The following is a 19857-nucleotide window of genomic DNA, read 5'->3' on the forward strand; positions in this document are numbered from 1 at the left end:
GGAATAACTGTATTAATTTGCCTTGTACATTAGTAACTGAACAAGCAATAATTATGACTTATAGTTTCAATATAAACTGTTGTCCCTGGGCAGTTTGCTTTTCTGCTGGAGTCCACTGTTCATCTGCTATCTCACTGTTGAAATTACTCTGCTTTCCTGTTTTTCTTTGTTTTTTATTAGTACTACTATTTATTTAATGAACACATTTACTTGTATGTCATGAATCAGTGGTCCATGGTGATAAGGAAATCTTTCCATAATTATCAAGTTAATTTTAAGCCATGTAGATGGTTATATTGGCTTCTACAGTGCCTCACAAGGGGTAACCATAGAGATCCACATCTTTGTAGGAATCCCTAGCCAGTGGCGTAAAAACATTTGTTTTACTTAAGTCAGATAACAGTGAGCAATGAAGCAGATCAACTTCATAGAACATTCTGTTATCTGGAAGAGCTTTTGGCAATAACTTTGTGCCTATCTTTTCAGCGTATGCTGCCTTCCTCTCTGTAATTAGAATTTTCTTCTTTGCTGCTTCAGGCCAGCAAAGGTATTGCTGCAACTGGGCCACAACAGAAGTAGAAACTTTCATTCCATTTTAACTTTTTGACAAAGCAAAGGAGATAATCTGAAAATTCTCTTCCATCTCTTCCCCTGACTATTGCTTTTTGAGATTCGTTTTCTTGATTGCGCTTTCAAGAATCCAACTGTGATCTACCTTAAAAAAAGTAGAAATCCTTGTCTGAATATATATACCCACTTCTTTCCAGAAGATAAGATGATCAGTCTGGGTCAATCAAGGCTGCCCTTGAGGGCAGAAGTTCCAAACCTCATTGAGAAGAATGAAAATCAGTGTGATGACAGTCAAATGCAACAAAATTGCCTGACTGCTTTTGAAACTGCAGAAATTGTTATATAAAGGAAAGGGGCAGCATCATTTGAAGTAAGTCATATTCCTTACCGTGTAAAGAGTAATTCCAGATTATCACTGGCCATAACAATCTGCTCCACCTTGCATACCTTCCAATTATATACATTTCAATTTCCAGGACTCCCCTCCTATCACAGCTTCTAGAAGTTCGTGTATACAGAGGATGACAGAGCTAAAAAGCTGGTCCACAGTCTAGAAAGAGCCAGTTTGATGTGGTGGCTAAGGCATCAATGTAGAAAACAGGATACTGTGGGTTTTAGTTCTGCCTGAGGCATGAAAGCTGGATGGGTGACTTTGGACCCTCACTCTCTCACTTCACAAAGTTGTTGCTATGGGGAAAATGAGAGGAAGAAGGAGTCTTGATATTGCACCTTGAGTTGTATATGGAAAAAAAAAGCTTAATTTTAAAAAAAATCAGTAATATTTGTCATAATTTTCTTCTGAAGCGGCTTTCATGATTAGCAAAGGCTGAAAGAAAAATGTTGGCACCAATTCCTGTATTCTATGACATTCCTATTATATTGAAAAAGAAAAATTTGAAATATAAGCTGTAAACAGGTTCAACACTCTTATGAAATCAGGTTCCCAAATCCAGAAGGGGCTAAAAAGAACAGAAAATATTTGGTTGCTTGCTAGTGAAAACTATCACTAGGTACGCATTCTGTGGCCTTTCTTGATAAATAGGATCAACTCAGACCTCACCCATCATAATACCAAAACTCAAATATATATATTTATGCAGATCTTGGCATGTTCGGGTCTTTTCCTGTGTAAGATTGAGAGTGTTCGGGAAAAGACCCGAACACGCCAAGACCTGCACACCTGTATCCATGAAAATCTGTCTTTTACTATATCACAGTTTCAGAATTAAATTATGCAGGAAAAGAATGAATAGCTTTGTCATAATTCATCCTCATTTTATGCATTGTAATTATGAAGACTTTGTAGTGACATTTTTTTCTTGATGCGTAGTACAAATATTTAGTCTGCCATATGTCCAATGTGGGAGGACAAATAAGAAATATTTATTTTGAGTGCTGGCTATAAAACTAGAGAAATAAACAGGAACAAACCAGAAATATATCATTCCAGCACTGTCAATAAGTTCAATAGCCCATCCAAATGTTTTATCTCTTCCTAAGCTAATAAAAGAATATTTTTATGGCCCGTATATCTTTTTCATAAGTAACACTTTAAAAGTCGTAATAGTGCATTCAGGTAGCATTTGGGAAAACATAAAGTAACAATTCATGTTTCTTTGGTTGAGATATTTTTGGTGTTTCGTGGCAGTAATTCAGTGGGACCCATGACTCCCATTGAATTGAAATTTTCTAAAGTTGTGGCCACTTCAGGGCTTCACTGCGGTGTTGCCATAGTCAGCTGCAATCATGTGATCATCATTTCAGATGCTCCCTGCCAGCTTCTTAAAAGGAAAAGTCAGTGGGGAAGCCAATAGAACAGGGGTGTCAAACTCAAAGCCCATGAGCCAGATCCAGCTCATAGGGTGCTTAGTCAAAAGCTGGCCCACGGTGCCTCTGCCAGTGAAAATGGACTCCCAATCTCTATTTTCGGCTAGGATAGCCTCCTGCAATCCTCTGCAGGTGAAAACAGCCACCCTCCCAAGCTCTGGTTTCTCTGGCAGGGGAGTGAAGGAGGCCATCTCAGCCAAAAATGGAGATTGGGAGCCCATTTTCACTGGCAGAACACTCAGGCCAGCATTGGCGCCCCTGACACGACTGACGTGAAGCTGGCCACCCCCACCCTGTCCCCCCAAGGCCAAACACAACCCCGATGTGGCTCTCAATGAAATCAAGTTTTACACCCCTGCAGTAGGAAGTTGGAAGTCATTCTAGTTCCCAATGCTTATTTTGCCTGCCTGTGGTCATTCTCTTTGTCTGTTGAGGTAAGGAAATATTGAAAGGATGATACAATAGGTCACAGGTTATCTTGCAATAATCAAAACTCATGCTTATAACTGATTTTTTTAAAAAATTCAACCTACCCCAAATTCTTCCTTTAAAGAAGTGGTTCTTCATCAGTTAACAGAATGCATATAAACTATAGTCAGAGATGATAATATCCTGGGGTGGGATTCAAATTTCTTAACAACCGGTTCTGTGGGCGTGGCCTAATTTGTGGGTGTGTCTTGGTGGTCATGTGACTGGTTGGGCATGGTTTGCTGGCTGGCATGGCCAGGTGGTCATATGACTGGGGTGGACGTAGCTAGGTGCCCATGTGACTGGCAAACCAAATGTAAGCGGTCCTCGCTTAACGGCCAATTGCTTAGCAAGTGTTCTAATTTATGACTGACCTCCCCAGAGCTACTTGACCTGTTTTTGGTGTTTTGACAGCCATACATACACACACATACACTTATGACCAGTTACAACATCCCACACAGTCTTGTGACTGAGGTTTTCTGTTTTTTACCAGTTTCCAACAATTCCTTCTGGTTTCTGGTTAAAAATGCCCATTGGGGAAAATGGTCTTGTTTAACAACCAATGTTTGCTTAATGAGCACAAGGTCCACTTAACGATCATGGTGTTTGCCTAACCCAGGGGTCTGCAACCTTAAATACTCAAAGAGCCATTTTTCTATTTTCTTTTAAAAAGATATCTCTGTCTTTCTTTCTTTCTCCCTCTCTCTTTCTCATCTCTCTCTCTCTGTCTCTTTCTCCCTCTCTGTTTTTCATTTCTCTTTCTCATCTATAACTGCTACGACCATGAAAACGTCTTTGGATAGTGCTGGCTCTTCGGCTTTGTAACGGAGATGAGCACTACCCTCTAGCGCCAGAAACAACTAGCACATATGTGCGAGGGGAACCTTTATTTTTACCTATCGGTATTTTAAAATTATCTATGTATATTTTTAACCAGCTTTGGGGGATTTATGTGCATGCATCAACTGTCTAATATATCAATATTCCTTTATCTTGTTACCAATAAAAGTTGAAAAAATACAATATATTAATTAATATTAATATATATTATATATACTGAAACAAAAGTAGCATTAACAATAATCTGTCACCAAACTTAACATCAGAAGCATCTAGAGCAGTGGTAATCAACCTGGTCCCTACCGCCCACTAGTGGGCGTTCCAGCTTTCATGGTGGGCGGTAGAGGTTTTGTCCCCTACTTTATAAATCACCATTACTGTGGAACTGGTGGGCGGTGAGAGAAAACTTTACTACTAACAGAGATACAAAAGTGGGCGGTAGGTATAAAAAGGTTGACTACCCCTGATCTAGAGTGTTATTAGAAAGAGAATTATCTATTCAGATACTTCTAGTGTTAGAGTTGAATGCTGATTTTGAAGATCAGTATTTTCAATTAATTTTGAAAGTTACATGAACAACATGGACTAATTTTTCATCATCTGCAATTTGATATAAGGAAGCATGCATAAGACATTTCCTTATATCAAATTATAATGTGGACATTGCTGACTACTCAGAAGTTTTAAATTAATCACCTCCAAACTATTATTCTCCCATTTGTTATTCACATGAAACATACCTCTAAGCAAGAATGATGACTTGTGCAAATATTTATGTAGAAATTTGAAATCCTTTATTTTACCACAAGCACTATGCTATTTGAAAGCTTGGCAGTGACTTTCTTTTATTTCTGTTCCTTGTTGGATTTTTTTTAATGTTATTGTGTCAACAAGTCAGATCTAATAAAATACTAATTGATTTTAATATGAGGACATATGAATAGCTTAGTTGGTTATAGAGGCATAAATTTTTAAAGTGGAAATGGTTGATTTTGCTGAGCATATAGCAATAAATGACACCCGTGTTCTTTCATATTAATCCTATCTATCATTTTTAGATTCAAAATATAGCATTATTTAGAAATCCGCTAGTATATCTGAATAACTGATTATACTTATTAAAAATACATCACTTTTTTCTCATATTGGTAAGTCATACGTAGAGCTATCAATAATAATTTGTAAGCAATGCAAATTAGCTTCCTCCTGCAGTTTTGTTTTATTGTTTTCAATCCAACATAACTGGAAGTTCACTTCTAAAATAAATGCATAATGCATAGCAACTCAGTACACACCTGTGTTTCAATGCTAATTTCTGCAGTGCTCAACATTGAGGTGATTAGTTTAAATTGTGAATTCAAAGTATAATTATCATTTTAAAAGAATGTCTCACTCCACGTGGCTTGCTTAAATCAATTACTATGCCAACTTAGATCTTGATACGTTGTACGTTATGATTCTTGATTCTTAACCAATGTATATTTCCTTTATGTATACTGAGAGTATTTACACCAAGACAAATTCCTTGTGTGTCCAGTCACACTTGGCCAATAAAAGTATTCTATTCTATTGATTCAGTTCACCACAAAGAAGCTGAATTAGGTCTCTTTTTTAAAAAAAGAGGATTTTTTTTTCAGCTATGCCTCGAGCTAATTCACAATTCCCAGCAATAATTACAGTTGCCTCTGGGCTGTTTCTCAGCTATTCCACGAATGTAAGTTTGTAACTGAACTTTCCTCCTTCTACAAGCTATGAGATGTAACTAATACCCCTTCCTTCCTTCCTTCCTTCCTTCCTTCCTTCCTTCCTTCCTTCCTTCCTTCCTTCCTTCCTTCCCTCCCTCCCTCCCTCCCTCCCTCCTGTATTATTCATAGACTAGCAACAAAAACCCATCACATAAATAAAAACTTTAGTTTCTACTGCCACAATGGAGGTTTTTTTAGACACTTCAAAATTATTTAGGAAAGAAATGTCATTATAATGCTCAGAGTGCAGCCTGTTCTTTTTTTGTGGAAGGTCTGACCAGAATTTAAGCTGCCAAGGAGGCTCAAGCTAAAGAGTCCAGAAATTAAATATGGCTTCTTATCATCTCTACCAGTTCTCATCTTTTCTACTGAAAACTTGCCAGGCCGGTGATTTGTGTTTTATACCAGCGCGTCTAAGCACACATTTGCCAGTATCTATAACCAATTATCTATTTAATTTAATTTTATATTTTATTTTATATTTTATTTTATATTTTATATTTTATTTTATATTATATTTTATATTTTATTTTATATTATATTTTATATTTTATTTATTTTATTTTATTATTTTTAAGATGCAAATCACCCTAGTCATCCTTAAACTCTGGAGAACTCTTAATCATTGTCATTGTTATCAAATATGTAAATAATATCATCATGCAAATCATGGGAATCTTTGAAAACTGCATGCATTATTTCTCAGTTATCCAGATGGCTTTTCAAAAAAGATTGTTTTCTATTATTTGAGGGTAATATTCAAAATATAATATTGTCCATTTCATCCAAAATTTGCTGAATGGGGCTTGTAAAATTGAAGTCTACTCTAGTACGGAAGGGACGATTCAGAGACCCATAATTGTCATGAAATTCAGTATGTGGAATTAGTTCTCATTTATATCAAGATGCATCAAAGCTATATAAAAATCATCAAAAAGAAAAAGAAAGAAAGAAAGAAAGAAAGAAAGAAAGAAAGAAAGAAAGAAAGAAAGAAAGAAAGAAAGAAAGAAAGAAAGAAAGAAAGAAAGAAAGAAAGAAAGAAATCTAGAAGTCCAGAACTGGGTTCAGAAGCACTATTGTGATTTGATTTAGGGCAATATGTGAACTCCACTACAGTAATTTTAAACCACAGTTTATAGCTTTTAAAAAATGAAACAGGGATTTACAGCTATTTAACAAATTATTTTTAAAATAAACTGGGATTTTATGCAGTGTGTAATTTGGTCATTGATTTCGAGGATGCTCAGCTGTTGAGAGAAGATATTGACAAACTACTTCCACATTGTTCTGGGATTTGTTTATTAATTTTTAATCTCCCAGTGGAACTTAATGCTTAGGATTTTCTAATGATTGCTCATAGAAATGCTAACCAGTTTTAACATTGTTATGGTTTTTTGGGTAAAAAAAATCCTAATTACATCCTGTCAACAAGTATAAGAGGAAAGAGAGAGAGACTTGAATAAAACTTTTTAATTCAATATCATTTATTAAAATATTATATAGCATTTGCGCTGCCAGCTGCTATGTACATTTCAAGGCACAGTTATTTGGAAAACATACATGGAACTCATGATGCTTTGAGTAATTGTTATTGACATCAATGTCGTTGGATTTTCACCCATATCTAAATTTAAAATGGCATATTTAAGTGCATTTTGATTATGTATCGTCACTAAATATTTTATTTTAGGCTGTGTTAAACTTGCAGTTATGCACACACAATCATATAGAGAGACAGAGACAAAGAGACAAAGACAGAGAGAAAGAGAGACAGAGACAGAGAGACAGACACACACACACACACACACACACACACACACAGAGAGAGAGAGAGAGAGAGAGAAACTATGTGATATACTTTTTATTTTTCATAGTTTTGTATTAAAGTTAATAGATTATTTTTTTTATATATTTCTACATGTCAAAAGTAATGTAGCCTCCCTTAATTGAAGAAGGAGATGTCACATAAAAGGTTATGTTTTGTTTTGTTCAGGAGCTTTGAGAAAAGAATTAATATCCATGAGTTGCCATGCATTCTACCAAAGCCTTTTACAAGCTATTTTACACGTCTTAAATGTTGTGACTGTAATTATTCTCACTGCTTCATCTACTCTCCAAAGACCTCTTTGTGATTTCAGTATGGAACTATTTTGACAGGTCATTTCAACTTACTTAGCTGAGGAGCTCCAAGTCCATATTTTCTACTCCTTCAATATGTTCTCCGTGAACAGAATCTTATTAGACATCCATATGTGATGTTTTTAACTTTGATGCTTTAGGAGACATTGTCTTTCAGACATGGGTTCCCACAAGTGCAAAGAGAGGACCACTTACCTACATAACAAGTAATTTTATGATCTTAGTTTGCCACTAACATGCACTACATACAGGTAGTCCTTGAGTTACAAATGTAATGGAGCCTGCCTATTCCATTCGTAACCTGAGGATTTGTGGGAGTGAATCTCCCCACAATTGCTTCCCTCCCTCCAATCTGCTGTGCCAGGTCACTTACTTTGTAAAGATCTAGTAAGCAGTCTCCTCTTCAGCCTCTCAGGCATATGCACTCCTCTGCAGTTCTGTTCGGGCCTCCATGGGCCTCCCCGGCCCATTGCAAGCCAAAATGGAGCCCCCCAAAAGGGCCAATTTCCTTCCTTCCTTCCTTCCTTCCTTCCTTCCTTCCTTCCTTCCTTCCTTCCTTCCTTCCTTCCTTCCTTCCTTCCTTCCTTCCTTTCTTCCTTCCTTCCTTCCTTCCTTCCTTCCTTCCTCCTTCCCATCCACCCATCCATCCATCCCACTATATCTTCTCTGATATTTCTTCCACTTTTTGAGAAATAGGGTAGAATCAGGGCATGAAATTTGCTAGACAAACTTTTCTGATTTATATATTGTGATGCAAAATTACTCCAAGAGGGTTGGTCAACCACTAAATGGAGAATAGAGGAGTATCAGTGAGTATCTTCAAACCATGGATGTCATCATTACACCCTCCTCCTCCATGCACTTTCACAACTCCTGTCGGGGAGCTGGAAAAATTGGGGGCCAGCAATAAAGCAAATACAATATGTCATAAAAATGAAGGATCACTATAGCCAGCTCCTTTATTGATCTTTCAGTACAAAGCATCCAAAATGTCAACTTGTTTATTAACCCGTATCACATTTATTAAGTGTAATTCAGCTTCTAGACTGTAAACCTCAACTCAACATAGTGGCAACGAAACAGTGGAAGCAATCACCCTGAAAATAAGTTGGCGATTCACTCCTCTGCTTTTAAATAACTATAAACTATACAGATTGTCTTCTCCTTTCTTTAATTATCAAGATTTATTTGTTCTCTTGCTTCAAATATTCACCAAAAATACTTTCCATCAGCATTAAATTCTTGGATCAATAAATTTGGATAATGATCATGAGGAAAGTCAGTATTCACGAATGCAGAACTTCTCTGGCTGACAAGCAGTGGTTGCAGAAAAAAATAGACATTAGGAGAACTGGGATATTGTACATATTTTTAATCAAAGCTATTTAGGGTCATTGCTGTGTCTTTTTTCTATACAACAGTGAGCAGCTTGAATAACTCAATTCTATGAGAGATGGCAGAAGCTGTCAAATTTCACAAAGAATAGCTGACATATCTGGAGATGTTGCAGAATTTAAAAACTCCTTTGAATGTTGGTGGTTCAGAGAGCCTAGGTAGGATATGTACAAAAGGTAATCTCTCAGCCACATCTTATACCTGACAATTTCAATATATTCACAGTTGGATGGATGCAAAAATTTACCTGCTGGAATCATGTAATAGCTGAGTATATTTTGTATCGTGTTTTGATGAATCTATTCGGAGCTTCACTAAGGGATCATATTAACAGCATTGTTACATTGCTTGTCATCTGCTGCACTGCTCTTCACTTTTGGCAACGAGGTTAAACGGGGGCTTGTGTAGATAAAAGTGACCATTAGCCTTGATTTCTGGATTCCCCTGCTGCTTTCCTTTTTGTACAATGATGGAATAGCCAACACCACTCTTGTACTTTTTTGTGGACAAATCTTTGAGGACACACAGTTTCTGTTTAGAAATGTTTTTTCATAAATCCCTTTGTTTAGGTGGAAATTTGCCAGTTTTACAAAAGTATGTAGACAAATCGATTGTTCTTGCTCTCACTTGACACAGGTTTTCTCAGTGTACTCCAGTATTTCACTCCACCAGTTTGGCAGTGGATGGTGGTATTTCACCGCTTTACCAGTGGACTATTTTTTTTTTTTTAGGAGTAAAATGAAATAATAATAAATCAAGTGTTTCATTGTTCCACTGATGTGGAGCAAAGAAAGACAACTATTCTCTGGTCCTCTCTGACTAGTTATCATGAGTTTAACATATCATGCTAAACCGTAATCCATGGTTTATAAACCAAAGGCATTTGGGTTTTATTAATCATGCATCTATAGCAGAGGTGGTATTCCGTAGGTTCTGACCAATTCTGAAGAAGCGGAAATTTTGAGTAGTTCGGAATACCACCTCTGACTGGAGAACGGAGCTGGAAAACAGGTTAGTGTGGTGGGGGAGAGAATGGGATTTTGCAGTATCCTTCCCCTGGAGTGGGGTGGAAATGGAGATTTTACAGTATCCTTTCCATGCTATGCCCACCAAGCCATGTCCACCAAGCCATGCCATGCCCACCAAACTATACCCACAGAACAGGTAATAATTTTTTTTAATCCCACCACTGATCCACAGCCCCAGTGTACCTGAGTGTGTCATCTGTGGCTCATATTTTGCTAAGCAAACCAAGAGAAGTGTATGAGCACCCATGAAGCCTTCTCCCTACTCTTAAGAAAATGCTGAGAGGCTTTGCTTTCTTCTTGCAATTCAATGGTTATTCAGTTTTATTCTCATTTGGAATTGTTTGCTGATAACTAAGAAACTCAGCACTTCTTTCCTCTTGGGCTCTTCTGTTGCTGATAAGAAGCTGATCTTTTTGACCACAGCATTTTGCATTATATAGTTCACTGGCATTTTGTTAATAATTCTTCCCTCTGGGACTGTTAAGGATGCGTCCATACCTGTGTTGCTCAGGACATTGTTTTAAAGATCTTATTCATTATTTAATGGAAGTAGTCCTGAAGGTGCCTGTTAAAAAGCATCTTGGAAAAATTGGCAAAGCAAACACTGGGTAGATAGCACACTTGCTGTTGCTATAAATAGGGTGTTTTTTTTTCTTCTGGTATATAAAATGCCCCAACATTAAATAAAGCACAACAAAACTAATTGGGTGTGAATGTTAGATCTATCAAGTTCTATGGATTTTGAAATGGAATGCTTGTGTAGATGACTTTGAGAAAAGGAGAGAAAAGATGCTGCCTAGGAAACAAGACAGGCAGGATCTCACAGTTGCTTAATGATCAGAGAAAGAAACTTAGGAAAGACATGTCCTTATGGAGCGAGCAATTAAAAGGGGAGGGAGGGAGGATCGTACTTTCAGATTTTCAAGAGTCTGTGAATGGAGCCTTACAATAAAGTAGATTTAGTTCAGCTAACTATGTTTCCTGTCTAGTTTATCCAGGAAGAACAACCATTTCCCATAATTAGTTCTGAATAGGATTATCCTTTCATGGATGGAGAGGGTGTGCAGTCTGGGGATCCACTTTGACTCTCAGCTTCTCCCTGAAGAGCTGGTGACAGCAATGAACAGGAGGACCTTTGTACAAATGCATATTGTGTGTTAATTGCATCGGTTTCTGGTTTGGGGGGCTTACTTATTAACACATGCCTTGGACATGTCTCTACAAGACTCTACATGGGACTGCACTTGAAAAATATTTAGAAGCTGAACTTATCCAGAATCTGACAATACATGAATAGCAGTATCTGGTCTCCAACTTTGGCAACTTTAAGCCTGGCGGACTTCAACTCCCAGAATTCCCCACCCAGGTTTGCTGGCTGGGGAATTCTGGGAGTTGAAGTCTACCAGGCTTAAGGCTGTCAAGGTTGGAGACCCCTGATGTAGACCATGTTACATTTCTATGACATTTCTATGTGTGAACTGCCATAATTACCAGAAGAATTCCAGATGCAACTTAAGGTGTTTGTCATCATCTATAAAGCTGTATAAGACCCATTGTTATCTTGTTGAGATGCTTTGCAACACAAGAAATAACTTAATGATTTCCGTCCATTTTTCAAACTCTGATAGTATCTTGTTCTAGATGGGCAACATTAAAGAGGGCTTAAAGTTTCATGGGATGCAGGAAGTATGCCTTGGGTTGCAACTTCTGTCCTACAGAACTGTATCCTCAAGATTCCAGTGGCTCTGAGCCTACCAGACTAAGAATGCTTTAAAGGCCTGATTCTTTTCCGAGGCACCGGGAGTGGGTAGAATATTTTGTAATGACATGAAGTCTGTATTTTTTTCCCATGTATTATGTATTCTTTAGTATCTTATTTTGATACTGCAAAGTTTTTAACTCTTGGTGAGTGGGTAAATATAGAAAATAAGTGACTGACTGACTGTATAACAATGATAATGTGTCCTAGGCTAAATATGGATATTCTTTGATTTTATCTTAGAGCTCAGATATGAGTCCTGCCACCAGTACCAACTCACTTCCTGTTAGCCCACTTACTGAAGAGCCGTTGCCATTCAAGGTAAATCTATTCTTCCTCTTCCTCTTCCTCTTTTTCTCCTCCTCCTCCTCCTCCTCCTCCTCCTCCTCCTCCTCCTCCTCCTCCTCCATCATCATCATCATCATCATCATCATCATCTAATATAGTACTTGATTTAAAGACAGACATGTTCTTTAAACGTCATCACTACTGCTACACTTTTGTGAAAAATATGACTTATACTCAAAATGATGAATGAAGTGGTAAAAGGAAACTTCCATCTCTTTAGGGCCACACATAGACATGGATTTGTGTGTGAGAGTGTGCCTGCATATTAGGAAAGTAGTTCTGTTTAATATATTCAACCAAAAGGCATGTATTTGTCTCTACTGTGTGGAGACAAATGGAGCTATTTGCATAGCGGGAGCTTAATCTAAAATCATATTTTATACACAATAACCAAGGCAATACTGACTTCTGTCTTAATGTGAATAGAGAGATATAATATTACTGCAGTCACAATGTCTATGAGGCAAAGTGGTAACACACCATAATCAACCCAATTCCAATTTTATTTATTTGTATATCCCACCTTTATTACTTTTGTAAATAACTCAAGGCGGTGAATATACCTACTATAATATTACTTCCTTCTCTTATTTTCCCCACAACACCTCTAGGAGGTGGGGTGTGTTAAGTTCTGAGCATGGGCGCAAGGAATGGAGATGAGGCAGAGAACTTGTGAACTTCAACTCTTTATTAATGATTAGGAACAGAGCAAAAACCCTGGGCAGCAGCAGCTCTTTTATAGAGCTGGCTGCTGACCCGTTAACCAATGATTTGCGTTCAAACATTTAAATTGTACCCAATGAGAGATGTTCAGCTAATAGCCAATCAGGCTGCTCCATAAGGACCAATCCCAGCTCGCTATACATGGGCCAATCAAAGGTGCAGGATTACGAGCCTGCTTTTCTCGTAAGGTTGACAAGTTTTTATTAAATAGTTTTTATTAGTTCATAACAGGGTGGGTCGAGAGAGATTGAGTGACCCAAAGTCACCCACCTGTCTTTAACATTTAAGGTAGAATTAGAACCCACAGTCTCCCAATTTCTAGCCTAGTAGTGCCTTAACCATTAAACTAATCTAACTAGGATGATCCAGGAATCTTGCGGGTCAGTTGCTGGTTCCATAGCTTCAATCTCAAAGTGTAGATTATATTAGTGTTTTTTTAAAAATAATAATGATATTAAACCTTAAAAAATCCAATCCTTTTTAAATTGCCTTTGTCTTGAGAGCTGCCTGGTATATCTATCCAAAGTCTAAATTGTTCAGATTTTAGAAAGCCATTAGCCATATAATTGAAAAATGGTTCTGACCCAGGAACAAAATTCCATTGGAGAACATTGTGAATAGAGCCCCAAGAAAGCAAAATGGAGAAAGAATGGTCTAGGTCAGTGATGGCTAACCTTTTCAGCTTGGTGTGTCGAAAATCGGGAAAAAGTGTAGCCTTCCTCGGGTCGTGTGTCACTTCAAGAAATATCAATAATTTGGTTTATGACGGACTGGGCTGGGGTGATCACACAGGGCTGTGAAACTCGTCTCCCTGGTCTCAGGGCTGCAGGTGCAGGATGTGGGGATCGGAAGGCCACCTTACAGGGCTGTGAACCTCATGGATCTCCTTTCCTCCTGTAGCGTTCCTGAGGTAATGAAACTGACAAACCTCAGTTTATGGCGGTTAAAACTGGTTCTCTGCTGCAAAGATCTTGTGGCAGCGGTGACACCACGCCTCCACGCAACAAGCAGGGAGCAGGGATTGGAGCAGAGCACAGGCAGCCTCTAAATGTGCAGGTTTTCCCCACACCAACAGGCGTGTCAGTCAAAGTGCCTCAGCGTGTCACGAGTGACACACGTGTCATAGGTTAGCCATCACTGGTCTAGGTAAAGCTTTATTAGAAGGAACCGGAAGCAGTCAGTACACCTTACTAGAAGCAGAAATATTTTGGTGAGCTGTCAGCAAGCAAGATTAGGCTTATGGTTTGTGGTTTCCAGTTCCTACTTTCCTACTTTTCCTACTCTAACCCTCAAAGAGAAAGATAGATAGATAGATAGATAGATAGATAGGTAGGTAGGTAGGTAGGTAGGTAGGCAGGCAGTGATGATAGATAGATGATAGATGATAGATAGATAGATAGATAGATAGATAGATAGATAGATAGATAGATAGATAGATAGATAGATAGATAGATAGATAGATTTTTTTTTCCTACAAACTGAATTCAAGTTGGTGTCCATGTTGTTTCAGTGAACTTTTGTTCCCAAGTACTGGCACAAAAATGTATGCAAATATTGAATTGGAGAGGGAGAGAGGGAGGAACGAAGGATGGAGGAGGGAGGGAGGAAAGGAAAGAAGAAAGGAAGACAATAATTTAATTGAAGGCATAGAGAATTCTGCAGTTTGCTGTTCTAAGACAGAAAGGGAAATGTTTTAAAAATCAAAACCAAATGTGTTTTCATTGTAGCCTCAATGGTCATTTTAAGTCTTAACTGTTTTTGAACAAAATGTGTCTTTTTCCTAAGAAAACACTAAGGTCAGGCTCCAGGGAGAGCCAGCACATTAAGTGGAAATAAAAGTAATATAAAATGCAACAGTTTTTCTTATTGCTTTCCTGCTCGCTCCAGGAGAGAACAATATTGTCTCAGCAGTAATGTGATGGAATGATTTGATATGTAATAACCCCTTCCAAATACTGTCAGTCTGTAATATTGGGTCCTGATGACAAGAGGCGTATTACTCTGACCAGCACAGTTGTGATGCTTCCCATCTTCCTGCTTGCTTGAAATGAACACAAATGTTTAGATTTATAATTTGGTTTGCTGGGGCAGTGCTGAGAATGGTCATGCCACTAAACAGGACACAAGAATGGATCGCTGGGAGAACCGATGGCCTTTTTATAATTCAGAGGTTGAATCTGAAATAAGCCAACTATCTTTTCAGAAAACTACATTCTAAGGGGGGATGTGGCATTTCATGGATTTTATAATGCCCTTTTCTGTTCCAGAGAGAGAAGAGTGTGTGCATTAGTTACATAATATTAAATTGTCTTTTTTCTTCTCCTTTATACAATTTCTTATTTCTTCTCATGAGGGGTCCTTGGTGCTCTCTGACCTGGGTTGTTTTCTTGCAGACATTTCATTACCCAGTCTAGGTAACATCATCAGTGATTAGGGTATTGTGTACATGATGATTGTGAATGAATGAATGAATGAATGAATGAATGAATGAATGAATTTTTTATTGGCCAAGTATGATTAGACACACAAGGAATTTGTCTTGGTGAATATGCTCTCAGTGTACATGAAAAGAAAAGATACGTTCATCAAGAATCATAAGGTACAACACTTAATGATAGTCATAGGGTACAAATAAGCAATCAAATCATACTAGGAAACAGTCAATATGAATCGTAAGGATACAAGCAACAAAGTTACAGTCATACAGTCACAAATGGGAGTGGGTGGGTGATAGGAACAATGAGAAGATTAATAGTAACAGTAGTGCAGACTTAGTAAATAATTGGACAGTGTTGAGGGAATTATTTGTTTAGCAGAGTGATGGCATTCGGGGAAAAAACTGTTCTTGTGTCTAGTTGTTCTGGTGTGCAGTGCTCTATAGTGTTGTTTCGAGGATAGGAATTGAAACAGTTTATGTCCGGGATGTGAGGGGGTCTGTAAATTGTTGGTCTGATTTTAACTTCAGAGTTAATCTATGTTGATCTGGGTGCAGATTGCTGGTGGAGAGGTGCTGGATTCTTTTTCCCTTTTGGATTGGTTGATTGTCTCTTTTGCATAGTCTATAGATGTTGTTAATGTCCGTGTGTCTATGGATGGCTGAATTGTCAGAATGCCAGGCTTCTATACATTCCCTGGCCTTTTTGGACTTGTCTTGGTCTAGGATGGTCACATTTTCCCAATTGAAACTATGACCTGTATCATTTCAGACTAATGGCTGTCCAGTCTCTTCTTAAAAACCTCCAGTAATGGAGGACCCACAGCTACTGAAGGCAAGCCATTCCACTGGTTATTTGTTCTCATTGTCAGGAAATTTATCCTTAGTTCTAGATTGGTTCTGTCCTTGATTAGTTTCCATTCAGTGCTTCTTGTCTGGCCTTCTGGTGCTTTGGAAGACCCCCCACTTCTTTATGGCAGCCCCTCATATATTGCAACACTGCTATCATGTTACCCTGAGTCCTGACATCATGACTCTCTTCTTTCTACAATATATCTTATGTAATCATCAAAGCCATAAATTATGAGTTCCATGAGGAATTTCCAAACTGCAATAAATGAAGATATGAGCAAATCAGTTTGGCCTGGCAGCCACTTGTAGAGTGAAAACCTTCTGACATTTAGGCTAGGAGGGTAAGTTAGCTGTGTTGTTCTTTTTGCGTACACTGGAAATCTTGTTTGTGACCTTGGGCATTATGGATTAGATTGCATACACTGTTATTTTTAACTTTGCATGTTGCACAGAATCACAGATGGATGGCCATATAAATTGAGCAATAAATAAATACATAAGAGGCTCTGTGTAATGTTGGACTGTCCTATTTCATTCCATTTAAATTTGGAACAAGTTGGTCTGTTTATCTGTACATCAGAAGATTGTTTGGCTTGTACTAATCCCATATAAATTAAGTAAAAATCCAGGCAGGTAAAAGAATTCTATTTACTATCTATCCACTTCTACATATTGAGCATACTGTATTTATAGAGTATTCATTTCCAAGACACAACAGCTGTACTGCTGTTCAGGACTTGCTACCTTCCAAATCTTGTTAAATCTCATAGGCTGATGTAAAAGTGAAATGTCTGCCACTACCTAGAATTGAACTCTCAACCTTCAGAGTGGGAAGGTTGTAGAATAGAAGATGCAGAATGTTTCCAAACCAAGGGTCCTGATTGACTCTTAAGTAGAATGTAGGGGCTATATGTCAAAAAATAGGTGAAGAAGCAGCTAGAATTAAAATAACAAATTGTTTGACGTGATTTAATTTTAGATAAAATAGAATTGAATTCTATGTTGAATGGCATGATAGCCTAGTGGTGAAGATGCTCACCTCCCACTCAGAAAGTTGAGAGTTCAATCCTAGGAAGAGGCAAATGTTTGTCTTTCAGGGCACAAAGCAAAAATATCTGCTGCCAACTCCATTTAGGCATCTGGAAGGGCATCCAGCCAGTAAAACGTTCATCAGAGGTGGTATTCAGCAGGTTCTGACCAGTTCTGGAGAACTGGTAGTGGAAATTTTGAGTAGTTCAGAGAACCGGCAAATACCACCTCTGACTTAGGCCCCCCCATCTATTCTCTGCTCCCAAGTCCCAGCTGATAGGCTGGGTCTTCTTTATTGCCCTGCACAGGAGAATGGAGCTGGAAAGCAGGTTAGTGGGGTGGGGAGGGAATGGGGATTTTGCAGTATCCTTCCCCTGCAATGGCCACCAATCCATGCTCACAAAGCCAGGCCACGCCACGCCCACCAAGTCACGCCCACAGAACCAGTTGTAAAAATGTTGTATCCCACAATCAACGTTCACCTCTATCCAGTCTCCCGTCTCCCTGTCTCTACCCCAAAGTTACACACTACAGGGTTTTAAAAAATGAATTCTACTTTACTATATCTCATGCAGTTAAGAATGTTCTACTTCCAGAGGTCCTTACTACTGCTGACTTTCCTTGCCCTCTGCTTCTGAATTAAACTTACTTGCCAGCCTGGCCTCCTAACTGGCAATTATTTTCAGGGTTATTACCACAATAAATCAATCAAGCTAATCTTGTATTTGTAAAGTCTATCCACATTTAGGCCACAGAAGTAAACTGACTGGAAAAATAACATCTGAAGCAATAAAATGAATTGAAATGCAAGAGCTGATCAAAGTTAAAAGCTGAACATTTCAAGATGGCAAAGACGCTGATGAGCTGAGAGTGATGGACAATCTTCTCAAATTGTTCCTTGTTAGATTTATATCCTGCCTTTTCTCCAGGAGTTAGCTAGCTAGTGATAGATAGATGATAGATATTTTAGATAGATAGGTGGATAGATAAATGATTGGTGATAGATTAGATAGATAGATTAGATAGATAGATTAGATAGATAGATTAGATATATATTTTAGATAGATGATAGATAGATTAAATAGATAGGTGATAGATAGATAGATAGATAGATAGATAGATAGATAGATAGATAGATAGATAGATATTTTAGATAGATGATAGATAGATATTTTAAATAGATAGATGATAGATATTTTAGATAGATTGATTGATATTTTAGATAGATAGATGATAGATGGATGGACATTAGGTAGGTAGGTAGGTAGATAGATAGATAGATAGATAGATAGATAGATAGATAGATAGATAGATAATTTTCTCTTCTTCCACTCCAATACTCTATGGAATAGGTTGAGTTAGAAGGAGAACCACGTGAGTTTCTCTGGCTCAAAGTGGACCAAATCAGTTCTCCCTGGTCCTAATCCAACATTTTAGGCATTACAGCATCCTGCTTCCAGTGACTTTGCCACACCAAGACTGCTTTCTAAACACCAGAAGTTCTGACTTTACCAAGCACAGCTGACTTGGAAGGGATAACTGAACACAATACACCCAAGTAATATTACCTAGTTTTTTTTACTCATATTACTAATTTGTCATTCAGGAAGGGTGACCAACAGATAAAAGAAGCACGGAAGAGTAGAATGCTCAAACAGAATGTAAGCATTAGAGATTTGCAACTATATGAACTTTCCAACCCCTGATATCCCCAATGGTCATTGTGTTCTTTAACAAGAGAAAACTCTGAATATGTTTTGCCACATACCCTACCACCCCAGAGACTGAACCTTTATTCAAAAGTTTACAAAGTCTAGCAGTTTCGGTATAAGTAATGCAAACTCTGGTGTAACCACAAAGGTTTATATGAACATTCAAGGAAAAAGCACATATAAAGTATTATGCATTTTCCAATATTTCTTAAGAGTGATTTTTTTTTCAAGTGAGGGAGGAGTAGTTATAATTGATTTAGGAGTTAGGTCTTCCTTTCCAGTCGTTTGCTTTTTATATCTGTCATGTGCGCTGAAAGCCAAGTTTGTGAGATCTTAGGAGTCTTTTCTCCTTTCTGAATGGAAGGAAGAGAGAAATGGCTTTAGGAGATGGGCTAAACATCTTACTGTGTCAGAAAATCACAAAGGAAAGTTTGAAGTACAAGAGGATGCATATTATCCTTACTATCTGTACATTGCAGCAGAATTCAAAATTCTGCTTTGTGAATCAAGCCTGCAGATTTAGCACAAGAGATGGGGAAATAAAGTTTTGGATGCCACCTGCTGCCCTGCCCATTTTGTCCGTGCCTAAGGAATCCTGTATGCCATTGTCTTTGAACTGCAATCTTGGGCAGAAGTTAGATATACATCTGTCCTGTCTACTTTCCAAATTTTTGAAAGGGATGGCATTGTAGATCTGTGTGGTTCTGATTTATGCTTTGTTCATGGTAGGTTATTTACTTGGGTGACAAAGATTTACAATCCCTCCTCACCAATGAAACTCAGTTTTTCAAAACTCCTGATGTTGTTAGCCCAGAAATTAATGTTGAAGGATAAGAATAAGATTAAGAGGAGGAGGAGGAGGTGGTCAGAGAATTCCAACAAGGGATTATATCAATCCTGAACCACTGAATTATGAATATAGTTATTTATAAACAATGAATGTAGGATAAAAATAAATACATGAATAATTACATTCTATGCTTTT

At 37.9% G+C, this 19857-nt stretch overlaps 1 protein-coding gene across 4 annotated transcripts in view; it reads left to right on the plus strand.

Moving 5' to 3' along the window:
* Positions 1-19857, plus strand: part of CCSER1 (coiled-coil serine rich protein 1) — an 813931-nt gene that overhangs the window by 378146 nt on the left and 415928 nt on the right. For all 4 annotated transcript variants that reach the window (XM_087962870.1, XM_026672653.2, XM_087962869.1 and 1 more), the window contains exon 7: positions 12018-12095. In XM_087962870.1, coding sequence (XP_087818996.1) covers positions 12018-12095 — 78 coding nt within the window. The remainder of the gene's footprint in view (positions 1-12017; positions 12096-19857) is intronic.

Source organism: Notechis scutatus, chromosome 4 (genome assembly GCF_049901735.1).
Source record: "Notechis scutatus isolate UNSWTSFEM ecotype Mainland chromosome 4, rNotScu1.2, whole genome shotgun sequence".
Classification (NCBI taxonomy): domain Eukaryota; kingdom Metazoa; phylum Chordata; class Lepidosauria; order Squamata; family Elapidae; genus Notechis; species Notechis scutatus.